Raw genomic sequence first — 13,585 nt, 5'->3', positions numbered from 1 at the left:
GGGCTCCCGGCGGGAGCGGGAGCGGGAGCGGGAGCGGGAGCGGGAGCGGGAGCGGGAGCAGGCCCTCAAGTCCCGCACTGTCGAGGTCCCGGCGGGCAGCTTCCCCGGCCGAGAGGTCTCCCTGTGGGAGCTCCTCTTCTCCACGTACGTCTGCGAGCAGAAGAGGCAGGAGCTGCTGGGGCAGGTGCGGGCCGGCAGCCTGGCGCTGGAGGAGCTGGCCGGGCTCCTGCGCCTCCTGGTGCAGGAGGCGGTGGAGCGGAGCAGCAAGGTGAAGTTCACGGGCCTCAGGAGGCAGGTGACCGCCTCGGACCTGGCCAACTCGGGCATCATCGACAAGGAGACGCTGGCCCAGCTGGTGCAGGGCTCCAAGACGGTGCAGGAGGTGACGCAAATGGCCTCCGTCAAGCGCTACCTGGACGGCACGGGCTGCATCGCCGGCGTGCTGGTGCCCTCCAAGGGCGACCCCGCCAAGCTGGAGAAGATGAGCATCTACCAGGCCATGTGGAAGGGCGTGCTGAGGCAGGGCACGGGGCTGGTGCTGCTGGAGGCGCAGGCGGCCACCGGCTTCCTGGTCGACCCGCTCACCAACCAGAAGCTGTCGGTGGACCAGGCCGTCTCCAGCGGGCTGGTGGGCAGCGAGCTGCAGGAGAAGCTGCTGTCGGCCGAGCGGGCCGTGACGGGCTACACTGACCCCTACACGGGCCAGCAGATCTCCCTCTTCCAGGCCATGAAGAAGGAGCTGATTGTCAAGGAGCACGGCATCCGCCTGCTGGAGGCCCAGATCGCCACGGGCGGCATCATCGACCCCGTGCACAGCCACCGCCTGCCCGTGGAGGTGGCCTACCAGAGGGGCTACTTCGACCAGGAGATGAGCCGCGTCCTGTCCGACCCCAGCGACGACACCAAGGGCTTCTTCGACCCCAACACCCACGAGAACCTCACCTACATGCAGCTCCTGCGCCGCTGCGTGCCCGACCCGGACACGGGGCTGCTCATGCTCCAGCTGATGGACAAGGGCTCCGCCATCTACCAGCTGCCCGAGGAGGCCCGCAAAGCCCTGCAGGCCGCCCGCACCACCCTCAGCGTGGGGCTCTTCCAGGGCCAGAGCGTCACCCTCTGGGAGCTCCTCTTCTCCCGCTACGTCCCCGACCAGCGGCGCCAGGAGCTCCTGCGCCAGTACAAGGCGGGGACGCTCAGCGTCTCCCAGATGAGCAGCCTCCTCACCGCCATCGTCACCGGGGATGAGGGCCACCAGCCGCGGCAGCGCGAGGCCCCGGCGCCGGCCCAGAACGGCGAGGCCGCGGGCTCCCGGCGGGAGCGGGAGCGGGAGCGGGAGCTGGAGCTGGAGCAGGCCCTCAAGTCCCGCACTGTCGAGGTCCCGGCGGGCAGCTTCCCCGGCCGAGAGGTCTCCCTGTGGGAGCTCCTCTTCTCCACGTACGTCTGCGAGCAGAAGAGGCAGGAGCTGCTGGGGCAGGTGCGGGCCGGCAGCCTGGCGCTGGAGGAGCTGGCCGGGCTCCTGCGCCTCCTGGTGCAGGAGGCGGTGGAGCGGAGCAGCAAGGTGAAGTTCACGGGCCTCAGGAGGCAGGTGACCGCCTCGGACCTGGCCGACTCGGGCATCATCGACAAGGAGACGCTAGCCCAGCTGGTGCAGGGCTCCAAGACGGTGCAGGAGGTGACGCAAATGGCCTCCGTCAAGCGCTACCTGGACGGCACGGGCTGCATCGCCGGCGTGCTGGTGCCCTCCAAGGGCGACCCCGCCAAGCTGGAGAAGATGAGCATCTACCAGGCCATGTGGAAGGGCGTGCTGAGGCAGGGCACGGGGCTGGTGCTGCTGGAGGCGCAGGCGGCCACCGGCTTCCTGGTCGACCCGCTCACCAACCAGAAGCTGTCGGTGGACCAGGCCGTCTCCAGCGGGCTGGTGGGCAGCGAGCTGCAGGAGAAGCTGCTGTCGGCCGAGCGGGCCGTGACGGGCTACACTGACCCCTACACGGGCCAGCAGATCTCCCTCTTCCAGGCCATGAAGAAGGAGCTGATTGTCAAGGAGCACGGCATCCGCCTGCTGGAGGCCCAGATCGCCACGGGCGGCATCATCGACCCCGTGCACAGCCACCGCCTGCCCGTGGAGGTGGCCTACCAGAGGGGCTACTTCGACCAGGAGATGAGCCGCGTCCTGTCCGACCCCAGCGACGACACCAAGGGCTTCTTCGACCCCAACACCCACGAGAACCTCACCTACATGCAGCTCCTGCGCCGCTGCGTGCCCGACCCGGACACGGGACTTTACTTCCTCAAAGTTGATTGAAATTATTTTGAATCCTGTTGCATTGTTTATCTTTCTCCTTTGGTGAGCATTTTAGTCACTGTGAATATTTCTTCTGCTGGTGTTATTTTAATTTTTTACTATTTTTATTTCCTGTATTTTAAAATTCTCGTTCATCTCAGAGTCTTTCCTTGTTGTTGTGTTCCTGTTTCCAGAACCTGCCCACATCAAGAAGGGCCTTAAGTGATTTCTCTGAATCTTGTGGTTTTGCTGTGGATCTTTTGTTTTCTGTAGCTTTCAGGATCACAGACTCCAGCCTGGGTTATTTCAGGTCATTTTAGTGAAATACCTTGTCTTCATTTTCCTTATCCAGGTTGAAATGGAATTTTGTCTTCTGATGTGCATGGGGTGTAGTGAGAACGGGATTCTTCTTCCTCTTCTAGTCTTTTTTCTCATGCAAGAAAGACATTGTTTTCTTGCAGATTTGCAGGACAATTTTGGAGTGGCAGGTTTTTATACCTGGATTTTCCATGGAGAGCACATTTCACTGTTGGTACAGGGTCAGCGTCGTGTTTGGTGTCACTGGATGGGGACACATCATCCGTGTTTCCTCTCCAAGCCTCAGCCTGTCTAGTTTTCCCGAGGAGTCTGGAGCACAAACACCATCAGCTCAGGCTGGTTTGGGCTCTCACTGCTCTGTTCCCACCAGTCTCTCCCAGGCTCTGCTTTCCACCCTCCAGTTCTCCAGCTCTCCATGGAATCTTCACAGAGAGCAATGGTGAGGGATCCACACGAGCTGGGAGCCTGTGGTGCACCTTGTCCTGCCAGGAGTCTAGTCCATCCATCCATGTTCAGGGGAGCCAGCAGTGGAGCACCTGCTCCCAGGCATAGAATCATGGAACCATGGAATTGTTTGCACTGGAAAAGCCCTTTAGGATCCTCCAGCCCACCCATTCCCCCAGCCCTGCCAAGGCCACCCCTGCCCCATGTCCCTCAGCACCATCTCCAGGGCTTGGAAACCCCTCCAGGGATGGGGACTCCCCCCTGCCCTGGGCAGCCTGGGCCAGGCCCTGACAACCCTTGCCAGGAAGGAATTGTTCCCCAAATGCTCAGAGGAAAGAAAAGGCAAGACTAAGGGGGGACTCATCTCAGTGAGGGGGTCACTGGTGGGGCCTGAGGGACCCCGCTGGGAGCTGGGCTGTTCCCCACCAGCAGGCACAAGCTAGAGATGCTGTGAACAGGGAAGGAGCAGATGGTGTTAAATTATTCAGCTTAGGAGAGAAAAGTCCCTGCTGCCAAAGCTGCAGGAGGAGCCAGCAACACCGAGTGACCGGGGTAGAAGCAGCAGATGATGCTCAAGGCAGGGACAAAGGCACAGGCAGGGGGAAAGGACCTTGGTGTCCACATCCCCAGCTCTGAGCTGCTACTGCCCACCAGCAAGAATCCTAATGGGTTATTTCATGTCTGCTCAGCAGCAATCAGCATAAATCAGACGTGAGGGAACGTGCCCATGCCAGGATAACACACACCAGCTGTGTCCATCCATAACACCCCAAGAGGAGACTGGGCTCCTTGGTGGGGCTGCAACCAGGATCCCAGCAGTGACCCAGCTTTGGTGGTCAGGGGGGCTTGGGTGGTGCAAGGTGGTGTGGAAGGAGAGGAGCTGCTCCTCTGAGGGTATCTGGGCAGAGGAGCCATCAACAACAACACAGAGGGGCAAACTTGACCCACAAGTGGTGGGTGAGGTGGTGATGGGAACAAACCTGGCCAGTCACACCAGTCAGTCAGGGTGTAAGGAGGGAGGTTGGTGGTGATTCCTGGTGAGATCACAAAGAAATCAAGGCAGGCAAACACAGAGACATCAAACCTGACCTATTAGTGTTAATGAAGACAATTACCAGAAACAAACCTGGCACTAATTGACAGGCTATCAGGAAAATGCAGGCGCACCAGGGATAGCAGCTGCTGTGGATGTGACCCTGAAGGTCTCAGCTCTCTGGATCTGGTCCCACAGATCATGTCCCCAGAAAAAAGCTATAGAGAGGGACCAGCTGGAGCATGTAGGTGGCAAGGAAGGTCCTGAGGATGGGTCCAGAGACTGCTGAGAGTCTCTGAGCAGGCTGCGCACCTTCAGGGAAAACCAGGAGATCTGCAGGGTCTTCCCAGAGACCTGGGGCCCAGGCCTGGGATGCTGCAGAGAGACCAACAAGATCTGACCAGCCCTCAGACTAGTAGCTCTGGCTTCCCTTTGATGTGGGCACCACTGACCCTGCCAGGAGGGACCTGGAGGATGTGGACAGTGGCTGCAGAGCTCTGGGAGCAAGTACCTGGCACTTCCCTCTGCTGCCCTGCAGCAAAGGAGCCTCATGCAGTTGAAATCCCAAGAGAAACTGTCATGGTTTGGGCCCAACACAACAACAAAAGAACAGCCCCACGGCCGTTCCCTCAGCCCCCCACACACACTCTGGGATGAGGAGCACAAATCTCTTAGGTCGAGAAAAAAGGACAAGGAGGGATCCTCACTGATTAAGGTCCCGGGCAAAACAGACTCAACTTGAGGAAAAAATACTAATTGCACACTAATCACACACACAGAGGACACAGACACACCCAGAGCAGGGCTCACACAGGTTACTCCACCCCTCCCTTCTTCCCGGGCCCAAATCTCTTTGTTCCTGGTTTCTCTCCCTCCTTCCCCCCAGCGGCACAGCGGATGGGGATGGGGTTTAGAGCCACTGCACAGGCTGGTGGTTCCTGCTGCTCCTTCCTCCTCAGGGAGAAGGATTCCTGACAGTCCTGCCCTGCTTCCCCACAGGTCCCTCCCATGGCAGAGTCCTCCACCAACCTCTGCTCCATCAGCCCTTCCCACCAGCCCCGGAGCTGCTCCAGCGCTGCCCGCAGGGTCATGGGGGCTTTGGGAACAGGCACCTCCCCTGGCCCGGGGGCTTCCACAGCTGCACTATCCCAGACCATGGGCAGCAAATCCAATGGCCACAAAATCCAAGCCCACTGGCCAAGCTCACCCCTCCTGGCACCTTCAGGGAATGTCCCACCACGTTCCTTCATGGATGCAGGGGCACAGCTACCATCTCGCCGTGGGCTGCAGGGAAACTGCTGCTTGGGCACCTTCTTCCCCTTCTTCCTCACCAACCACCAGCACTGCTCTCCTCTCCAGCTCAGCCCTTCTCACCCTCTCCTAGCTCTGCTCAGGTTTGTAGCCGTTCTTTCGTATGTTTATGGCAGAGGTTCATCTGCTGTCCCTCTGATGGCTCCTTGTCTGGTTTTGGAAGCAGGGGCAGCTTCTCAGCTTCTCACCGGAGCCACCCCTGGGGCCCTTCCCCTGCTACCAAAAACCTCACCAAACCAGAACAGAAACCCCAAGTCCTGCCCCTGGGGAGGGACAGCCCCAGGCTGGCCTGCTGGAGGGCAGTTTTGCAGAAACAGCCTCGGCCATCTTGGGGGACAAGAGCCTGAAGGTGAGCCAGTAACCTGCTCCTGCAGCTGAGGAGCCCAGAGCCCTCCTGGGCTGCCTGAGGCAAAACATTGCCAGCAGGGCATGGACTCATGGAATCATGGAATGGTTTGGGTTGGAAGGGACCTTGCAAAAGGCACTCCTTCCAGGGTCATGCCCAGGCAGTAATTAACCCTTATTGTGGGTAATTAGATACCAAAGCTGCAAAGATCACACCCACCTTCCTGCCACATCCCACTGCAGGCTGGAGGGGCCTAAAACATTTGCTTGGGACCATGAACGGGAGCTGGGTGGCTTTTCTTGGGAGGCAGCTTCCCTCAGCTGCCTGTTCAAAGCTTCTCCCTCTGTTTTGGCCTGTTTTACTCTTCCTGAAAACTTCCTCTTCCATGATGGCAAACAGGAATAGCTGGTGTTGGGTCCTCAGGACTCAGCCACGTTCCTGGGTGTAACATCTGATGGGTTGGCAGGAGCAGTGTCATAGAACCATAGAATCATAGAATGGTTTGGATTGGAGGGACCTCAAAGCCCACCCAGTGCCAGCCCTGCATGGGCAGGGACACCTCCCAGCAGCCCAGGCTGCTCCAAGCCCCATCCAACCTGCCCTTCAACACTGCCAGGGATGGGGCAGCCACAGCTTCCCTGGGCAACCTGGGCCAGGCTCTCCCCACCCTCACAGCCCAGAATTTCTCCCTCCCATCTCAGCTCCAGCTCCCTCTGCCAGCTGGAAACCCTTCCCCCTGCTCCCATCCCTCCCTGCCCTTGTCCCAAGCCCCTCCCCAGCTTTCCTGGAGCCCCTTCAGGCACTGGAAAGCCAAATGATCACCCAGCTGCCTGGGAAGGGCAGCAGGAAGCAGTCAGTGCTGTGGTTCAGCCCTGGCACCAGCCCAGCACCCAGGGCTTATCTCCCTCCCTGCCCCATTCCTGGGCCAGGCACCAGCGTCAGTCCCACCGATCCCTGTTTCTCAGGAATCGCGTGTCAGGGCAAAGGACACTTGAGAGCTGCTTTCCCACAGGGGCTGGGTTGTGCAACCACGCATCTGCCAGCCGGAATAAATGGGATTTTTGTCTTTTCTGTTTGTCCCTGGTTACCTGCCTGTGCCCATCCCCTGAGTGCTGGGCTTGGCTGCATCTTTGTGGCTTTTGAAAAGGACATTTTTGTTATTCTTTTCCAGCCCAGGGAGCATTGCTCAGCTGAGCAAGAGCAGGCAGGGCCAGGCGTGTGGCAGGAGGTGCCACGGCCAAGGTGACGTTCCCATCGGGTCCCACCCACCAGCAGGTCCCAGCCCAGCTCCATGCCTGCCAGGAGCACCCACAGGGCACCTCGGGACACCTCTGCCCTGGGAAAGCTGGTGCACCAGCTCCACACCGCGGGGTGCCGAGGGGCACCGGCGGCTGCTGCTGTTCCCTGTTGTCCCGGGGATGTCCCAGGAGGGATCCCCCAGCACAGGGGCTGCCCTCTGCACCTCAGGGGTGAGGCTGCTGCCTAACAAGTCATGGAATCACAGACTTCTTCTGCTTGGAAAAGACCTTTAAGATCATCGAGTCCAACCATAACCCAACTCTACCAACCATTAATCCAACTCTACCAAGTCCAGTGCTAACCCTTGTCCCTCCACACCACATCTCCAGGGCTTTGAAATACCCCCAGAGATGGAGATTCAATCACCTCCTTGGGCAGCCTGAGCCAGGGTTTAATGACCTTTTCAGTGAAGAAGTTTCTTCTAATCTCCAACCTCAACCTCCCCTGGCACAACTTGAGGCCGTTCCCTCTTGTCCCAGGGCTTGTTCCTGGGGAGCAGAGCCCGACCCCCCTGGCTCCAACCTCCTCTCAGGCAGCTGCAGAGCCAGCAGGTCTCCCCTCAGCCTCCTTTGCTGCAGGCTGGACACCCCCAGCTCCCTCAGTTGCTGCTGGTCAGGCTTGTTCTCCAGTCCCTTTCCCAGCTCCATTCCTGACCATCAAGTCTAGGTTGGATGGGGCTTGGAGCAGCCTGGGCTGGTGGGAGGTGTCCCTGCCCATGGCAGGAGGGGTGGGACTGGGTGGTCTCCGAAGTGCCTCCAACCCAAACCACACGTGACTTGGTGACTCCCTGTGCATCCCCTCTGGAGCCACCCCCAACCTCATTCCCATCACCCCTACTTCCCAGGCTCAGCCGGTGGCTGCAGGGACCAGCTGGAAGGGAGTCGTGTCAGCAGCCCAGCTCTGGCACAGACGGTTTCCCAAACTGATCAGAGCAGGAAAACAACACTCCCCAAACAGGCCAGTGCTGAAGCAGCCATGAGAAAGCCATCTCCCAGCTCTCTGATGTGGTTCATGGCTGCTTCAGCCAAGGCCACCTACACTTTCCGGCAGGTGAGGCCAAGCCACGGGGCTGCAGATACCTGAGCCCAGGTGTCTCCATGCCAGGCTTCCCAGGAAGCTGCAGGACCAGCTGGGGAGTCACTGAGCACAGCAGAGAAGGACAGGAGCATCCCATGAGGCTGCATCCTGGTGTGCCACGAATACCCAGCTCCTGGCACTCCGAGGAAAAGCAACATGTGAAGTCATTTTCTTTTGGCTTGTAAACCAAGATGGGGACAGCCCTGCTCACCAGCCCCTGGGTCATCTGCAGACCACACGAGGTGCAGGGTCAGCCTGCAGCTCACCAGCTGAGTCTGTGCCTCCGTGTCCCAGAGCAGGAAGATGAAAGAGGTGGATCCGTGGGCCCCGCTGAGCAGGGACACGGGTTTCCAGGGTCCCTCAGGATCCCCCGGCGCTGCAGCCCACCAGGAGGGTCTATGGCATCCTCTTGCCAAGGGACCCGCAGTGCCCAGGCTGAGGGTGGCCTGAAAGTTCTTCCTGATGTCTCCAGGACTTGGAGCAGACTGGGAGCAGGTGTATGGAACAGCTTCCCCAAGGGACAAATGACTGACAGAATCATCTTCTTTACACTGTTCTTCTGCCCCAGGACTGTGGAGGGAAAAGACCCTCAGAACACCTGGGGGCTCCGTGAGCTGGCAGGCCCAGGGGTGTCCTGCAGGATCACCCTGTTCCCCTGGGGAGACACCCCTTGGACACAGTACAGCAGAGCTCAGCTCACCAATCCATCCCCAAAGCCTTTGACAGTGCCTTAGGGAATCATTGAATCCCAGGTGGTTTGGGTTGGAGGGACCTCAAAGCCCACCCAGTGCCCCCCCCGCATGGGCAGGGACACCTCCCAGCAGCCCAGGCTGCTCCAAGCCCCATCCAACCTGCCCTTCAACACTGCCAGGGATGGGGCAGCCACAGCTTCCCTGGGCAACCTGGGCCAGGCTCTCCCCACCCTCACAGCCCAGAATTTCTCCCTCCCATCTCAGCTCCAGCTCCCTCTGCCAGCTGGAAACCCTTCCCCCTGCTCCCATCCCTCCCTGCCCTTGTCCCAAGCCCCTCCCCAGCTTTCCTGGAGCCCCTTCAGGCCCTGGAAGGTGCTCTCAGGTCTCCCTGGAGCCTTCTCTTCTCCAGGCTGAACCCCCCAGCTCTCCCAGCCTGGCTCCAGAGCAGAGCTGCTCCAGCCCTCCCAGCATCTCCGGGGCCTCCTCTGGCCTCTCCAACAGCTCCGTGTCCTTCCTGTGCTGGGGACCCCAGCCTGGCCCCAGCCCTGCAGGGGGGTCTCATAAGAACAAAAGAAAAAAATTTGTCGTGGGGAGGGAACAGCAGGATTAAACACTCAGCTGGGGAGAAGGAGCCCTGCTGTCTGCCAGGGGACAATCTGGGCACGGGGCTGAGGTGAAGCACCAGCCTTTCCATGGGGTTCAACTGTTGAAGCCACCCAGGGTCTGCTGGGTCTGCTGGGAGGTGCAGGAGGTGACCTCCAGGGCTGGTTCCCTGCAGGTGATGTTTGTGTGTGGAGCAGGGCCCCCCAGCTGCCCCAGCCAGCCAAGGGAGAGCAGGTCCATGAGGATGGTGGTGGCTTTGTGGACACAGCCTGGGAGAGACAGGTGCAGGTGGTCAGAGGAGTCATGCTGTGGGATCCAGGTGTGTCCTGATGGTCTCTCCATGGCTGTAATGGGACCTGGGCTGGAGGCATCCACCGTGGGGAGAGAAACCACAGCCTCTGCTGGGAGAAATTATGCACCTTCAAGGGAAGCCACCGACTGCCAGCACTTCAGAGGTGTCAGACCAGCCAGGCCAGCTCCAGGCAGTGGCCCAGTGGCCCTGGGACAACAGACAGGATCCTCCTGCCTGGCCCGGGGACCCTTGGACTCCACTCCCAAGGATGCAGCCCAGAACAAAGCCCGACCGGAATTACTGAACCCACAGTGAGGTGCAATTAGTGACTTGGTGGTGTCATTAACTGCCCAGCGTAAGGAAGGCTGGAAAGAGAGGTCAGGCAGGGAAGAGCTGTTGTGGAGGGAGCAGGGAGGAGAGGTCCTGTCTGCTGGGAACAGAGGGACCTCCTGCCCAGGTGTGCTCCCCAGAGCCAAACCGACCTGCTGGGTCAGAGAGAAACAGCTCCGTGCGCTGCTCAGCTGGTCCCGCCGCACCCAGCCCCGGGAATGTGCATCCCAAGCAGGAATGGCAGCCCGGGAAGGACGGGCAGGACCTCCCCCGCGTGGCACCGAGTCACACACCCACGCAGGGCTGGCCCCTCACCAGCACACACAGACACAGAGACACACACTGACACAGACACACACATGTGCAGCTGCAGGCACAGACCCGGCCTCTCCCTTGCGCACACACACACAGGGACACGTGCACACACGTGGAGGCACCTGCACGGAGTCAGGTCCTGGGCTGCATCCCCAGCAGGTGACCAGCAGGGCCAGGGGGGGATTGTCCCCTCTGCTGAGACCCCCCTGCAGGGCTGGGGCCAGGCTGGGGTCCCCAGCACAGGGAGGACATGGAGCTGTTGGAGAGGCCAGAGGAGGCCCCGGAGATGCTGGGAGGGCTGGAGCAGCTCTGCTCTGGAGCCAGGCTGGGAGAGCTGGGGTGTTCAGCCTGGAGAAGAGAAGGCTCCAGGGAGACCTGAGAGCACCTTCCAGGGCCTGAAGGGGCTCCAGGAAAGCTGGGGAGGGGCTTGGGACAAGGGCAGGGAGGGCTGGGAGCAGGGGGAAGGGTTTCCAGCTGGCAGAGGGAGCTGGAGCTGAGATGGGAGGGAGAAATTCTGGGCTGTGAGGGTGGGGAGAGCCTGGCCCAGGTTGCCCAGGGAAGCTGTGGCTGCCCCATCCCTGGCAGTGTTGAAGGGCAGGTTGGATGGGGCTTGGAGCAGCCTGGGCTGCTGGGAGGTGTCCCTGCCCATGCAGGGGTGGCACTGGGTGGGCTTTCAGGTCCCTCCAACCCAAATCACTCCATGATGCTGTAATACAGTCACAAATTGGGGCACAGCCCCAGGTGCAGGTGGTGGCAGCACACACACAGTCACACACACAGTCACACACATTCACACACGATGTGTCCCATCCTACATCAGCACAGAGATGGACACAAAGACAAGACTGAGCTGCAGCCCTGGTGCAGCACTAAGGCACCAGTGGTGCCTTGGGTGCAACGAGGTCCTGGGTGGACACTGGCCATGGCACAGCTCCGTGGCAAGACACCCACCAGGAGCAGCAGGGGTTTCCATCCTGGGGCTGCACCAGCCAGGAGCACTGACCCCCTGCTCCATGCAGAGCCAGGGCCACCAGCAGCCACCACAGCCTGTGGGATGGTGGCCACAGCTGCCCAGCCAAGGTGCTCAGCAGAGCAAAGCCTGGTGGGACAAGCCCAAGTCCTGCATGGCAGCTGGGACCAGGGACAAGGCAGCCCAGGAGCAGGAGGTGGTGGCAGAGAAGCCAGACGGTGCCTCTGGACCCTCGGCAGCCGTCGCTGGCCCCAGTGCCCCACACCTTGGGGATGGTCACCGTGTCCCAGCCTGTCACCCCACCTGGGCTGCCCTGACCCTGCTGCGGAGGCTGGAGGTCTGGGTTCCCTGGGTGCTCCAGCAGCTCAGCAGGGGCTGGGCCACTGTGTCATCTCCAGGGGCGGGGAAAGGGAGAATTTAAATGGGGTGCTTGTTTGGGCTGCTCATCCCAGCTGGGAGGCAGCAGGAGGAGGAAGGAGAAGAGGAGGAGGACCAGAGGCTGCGGGGAGCCAGCTGTGCTGGAGACGTGTCCAGCAGGTAGGACAGAGCCCACCTGAGGGGCCAGCACTTGGCATGGCACCCTCCCTGCAGGCACCAGGGGCCTGCAAGGGATGTGGGGACCTTCCCTCTGCCCCAAAACCTGGTGTTGGCACTGGTGGGGACTGGTGACTGGGGTGGGCAGGAGGTCCCCAGGCAGGACTCAGTCCTTTCCAAGGAGGGACAAAGCCAGAGAGCTGGATGGAGCTGCTGCTCCACACCTTACACTTGGTGTCCTGGATCCTTCTGATGAGCTAATGGGGACACTGAGGCCCAGGGGGGAGGCAGCAGAGATGAGGGACCTGCCTGAGCCTGCAGGCAGCTGGGAGGCTGGGGAGGCAGGAGGGTCCCGGCTGGGACCTCCCTGGCAGGGGGCTGGGGCAGGATTTCCCTGGGGACCAGGGCACCACCAGGCCACCCCTGGCCGCTCCGGGTGGAAAACCACTTCCACTGGGGCCTCCTGCTGCCACGGCCTGGAAGGACAACCAGGTGCTGCCCCGGGAGCTGCATGTGCAGCCCAGCCCGGCCGCAGGAGCCCTGACTGGAGAGCAGCTAATGACAGCTTGCAGCTGGGCAAGGTCACCCCAGCACAGGCTGCTTGCACGGCAGCCGTGTCCTACATAAGTGTCACCTGCTCCAGGGTGTGACACAGGACTCCGCTTGGTTCTGGATCCAGTGCCACCCCAGCAAGTGGCACAACCAGCCCTGTCACCTCCCAGGAGGTCTTAGCTCCGTCGGGGAGGAGAAAGCAGAGAAGCTGCTCTCCAGGGCTGGAGCCACCAGGGAGACCAGAGCCACCAGAGGAGCCTGGAGAGCCATGGGCAGGGTCTCCAGAGAGGCAGGGGCTGCTCTGCAACCGCCGGGTTGCACCTCTGCCCTGATCCATCTGCAGCAGCATCTGTCCCACACTGAAACGGATCAAAAGCAATGACTCAGAGACTTCCAGACCAGTTGGGTAAACAGTGGGAGAGTTAAGCTCTGGCCCTGATAGCGAGTCAAAGGTGTCATTAGTGTCAGTCATGGGGGTTGTGGGAGATGGGTGTTCCCACAGGCAGGGCTGGGGTTTCATCTCTCCTGCGTTTACGAGGATGTGGCCTCATCACCACTCCGTGCTGTGGATGCTGAAACCTGGCAGGGCTTCCAGAAGGGACCAGGTGACAGGACGGGAGACGTCCCTCCCGGGTAACAACACAGACCCAACCTGCATAAAGCTCACAAAAATCCACTGGGCTGGACATGGTCAGAGGTTGTTGACACGGAAACCTGGGAGACATCACACACCCTGCCCCACTCCTCGTCCCTCCCCTGTTGTCCACTCCTGGCTCAAGATGGAAACAGGACTCTGGGCTACACAGATCCCTGCCCTGCCTCTGCCCTCCTCCTGAGGAGCGATGAGCCAAGAACAAAGATTGATCATTCCTGACCCCCGTGGCACGGGGGCTGGGAGCTCCTGGTGAAAGCACCTGCCTGTGATGGGTGTTGGGTCACCTGCCCTGGCGCCAGGGGGGCTGTGCAGGTTGGCAGCAGACCCAGCCCCACTGAGCTCCATGGGGGTCTGCAGCTGTGGGGGGCAGGGGAGTGCAGCAGGATGAGGGCTCTGCTGACCCAAGCTGGCACACCTCAGTTTCAGCCCCAGAGAAAGTCCTGCCCACCTGGGCCCCACCACCCCACGAGGATCTCACTGGCCACTCGTGTGCTGCTGAGACCCTTCCCGTGTCCTGGGCCACGCTGGGGTGG

At 60.8% G+C, this 13,585-nt stretch overlaps 1 protein-coding gene across 1 annotated transcript in view; it reads left to right on the top strand.

Annotated features, from left to right (window-relative positions):
• Positions 1-13,585, top strand: part of EPPK1 (epiplakin 1) — a 28,809-nt gene that overhangs the window by 11,466 nt on the left and 3,758 nt on the right. Inside the window, 2 exon segments of the mRNA XM_051610315.1 lie at positions 39-2,293; positions 11,764-11,848. Of these exon segments, the coding sequence (XP_051466275.1) occupies positions 39-2,293; positions 11,764-11,848 (2,340 nt within the window).

The sequence above is a fragment of the Apus apus genome, chromosome 2, assembly GCF_020740795.1.
Source record: "Apus apus isolate bApuApu2 chromosome 2, bApuApu2.pri.cur, whole genome shotgun sequence".
Lineage (NCBI taxonomy): Eukaryota > Metazoa > Chordata > Aves > Apodiformes > Apodidae > Apus > Apus apus.
The sequence above is the reverse complement of the archived record's forward strand: the minus strand, read 5'-3'. Positions and strand labels throughout refer to the sequence as shown.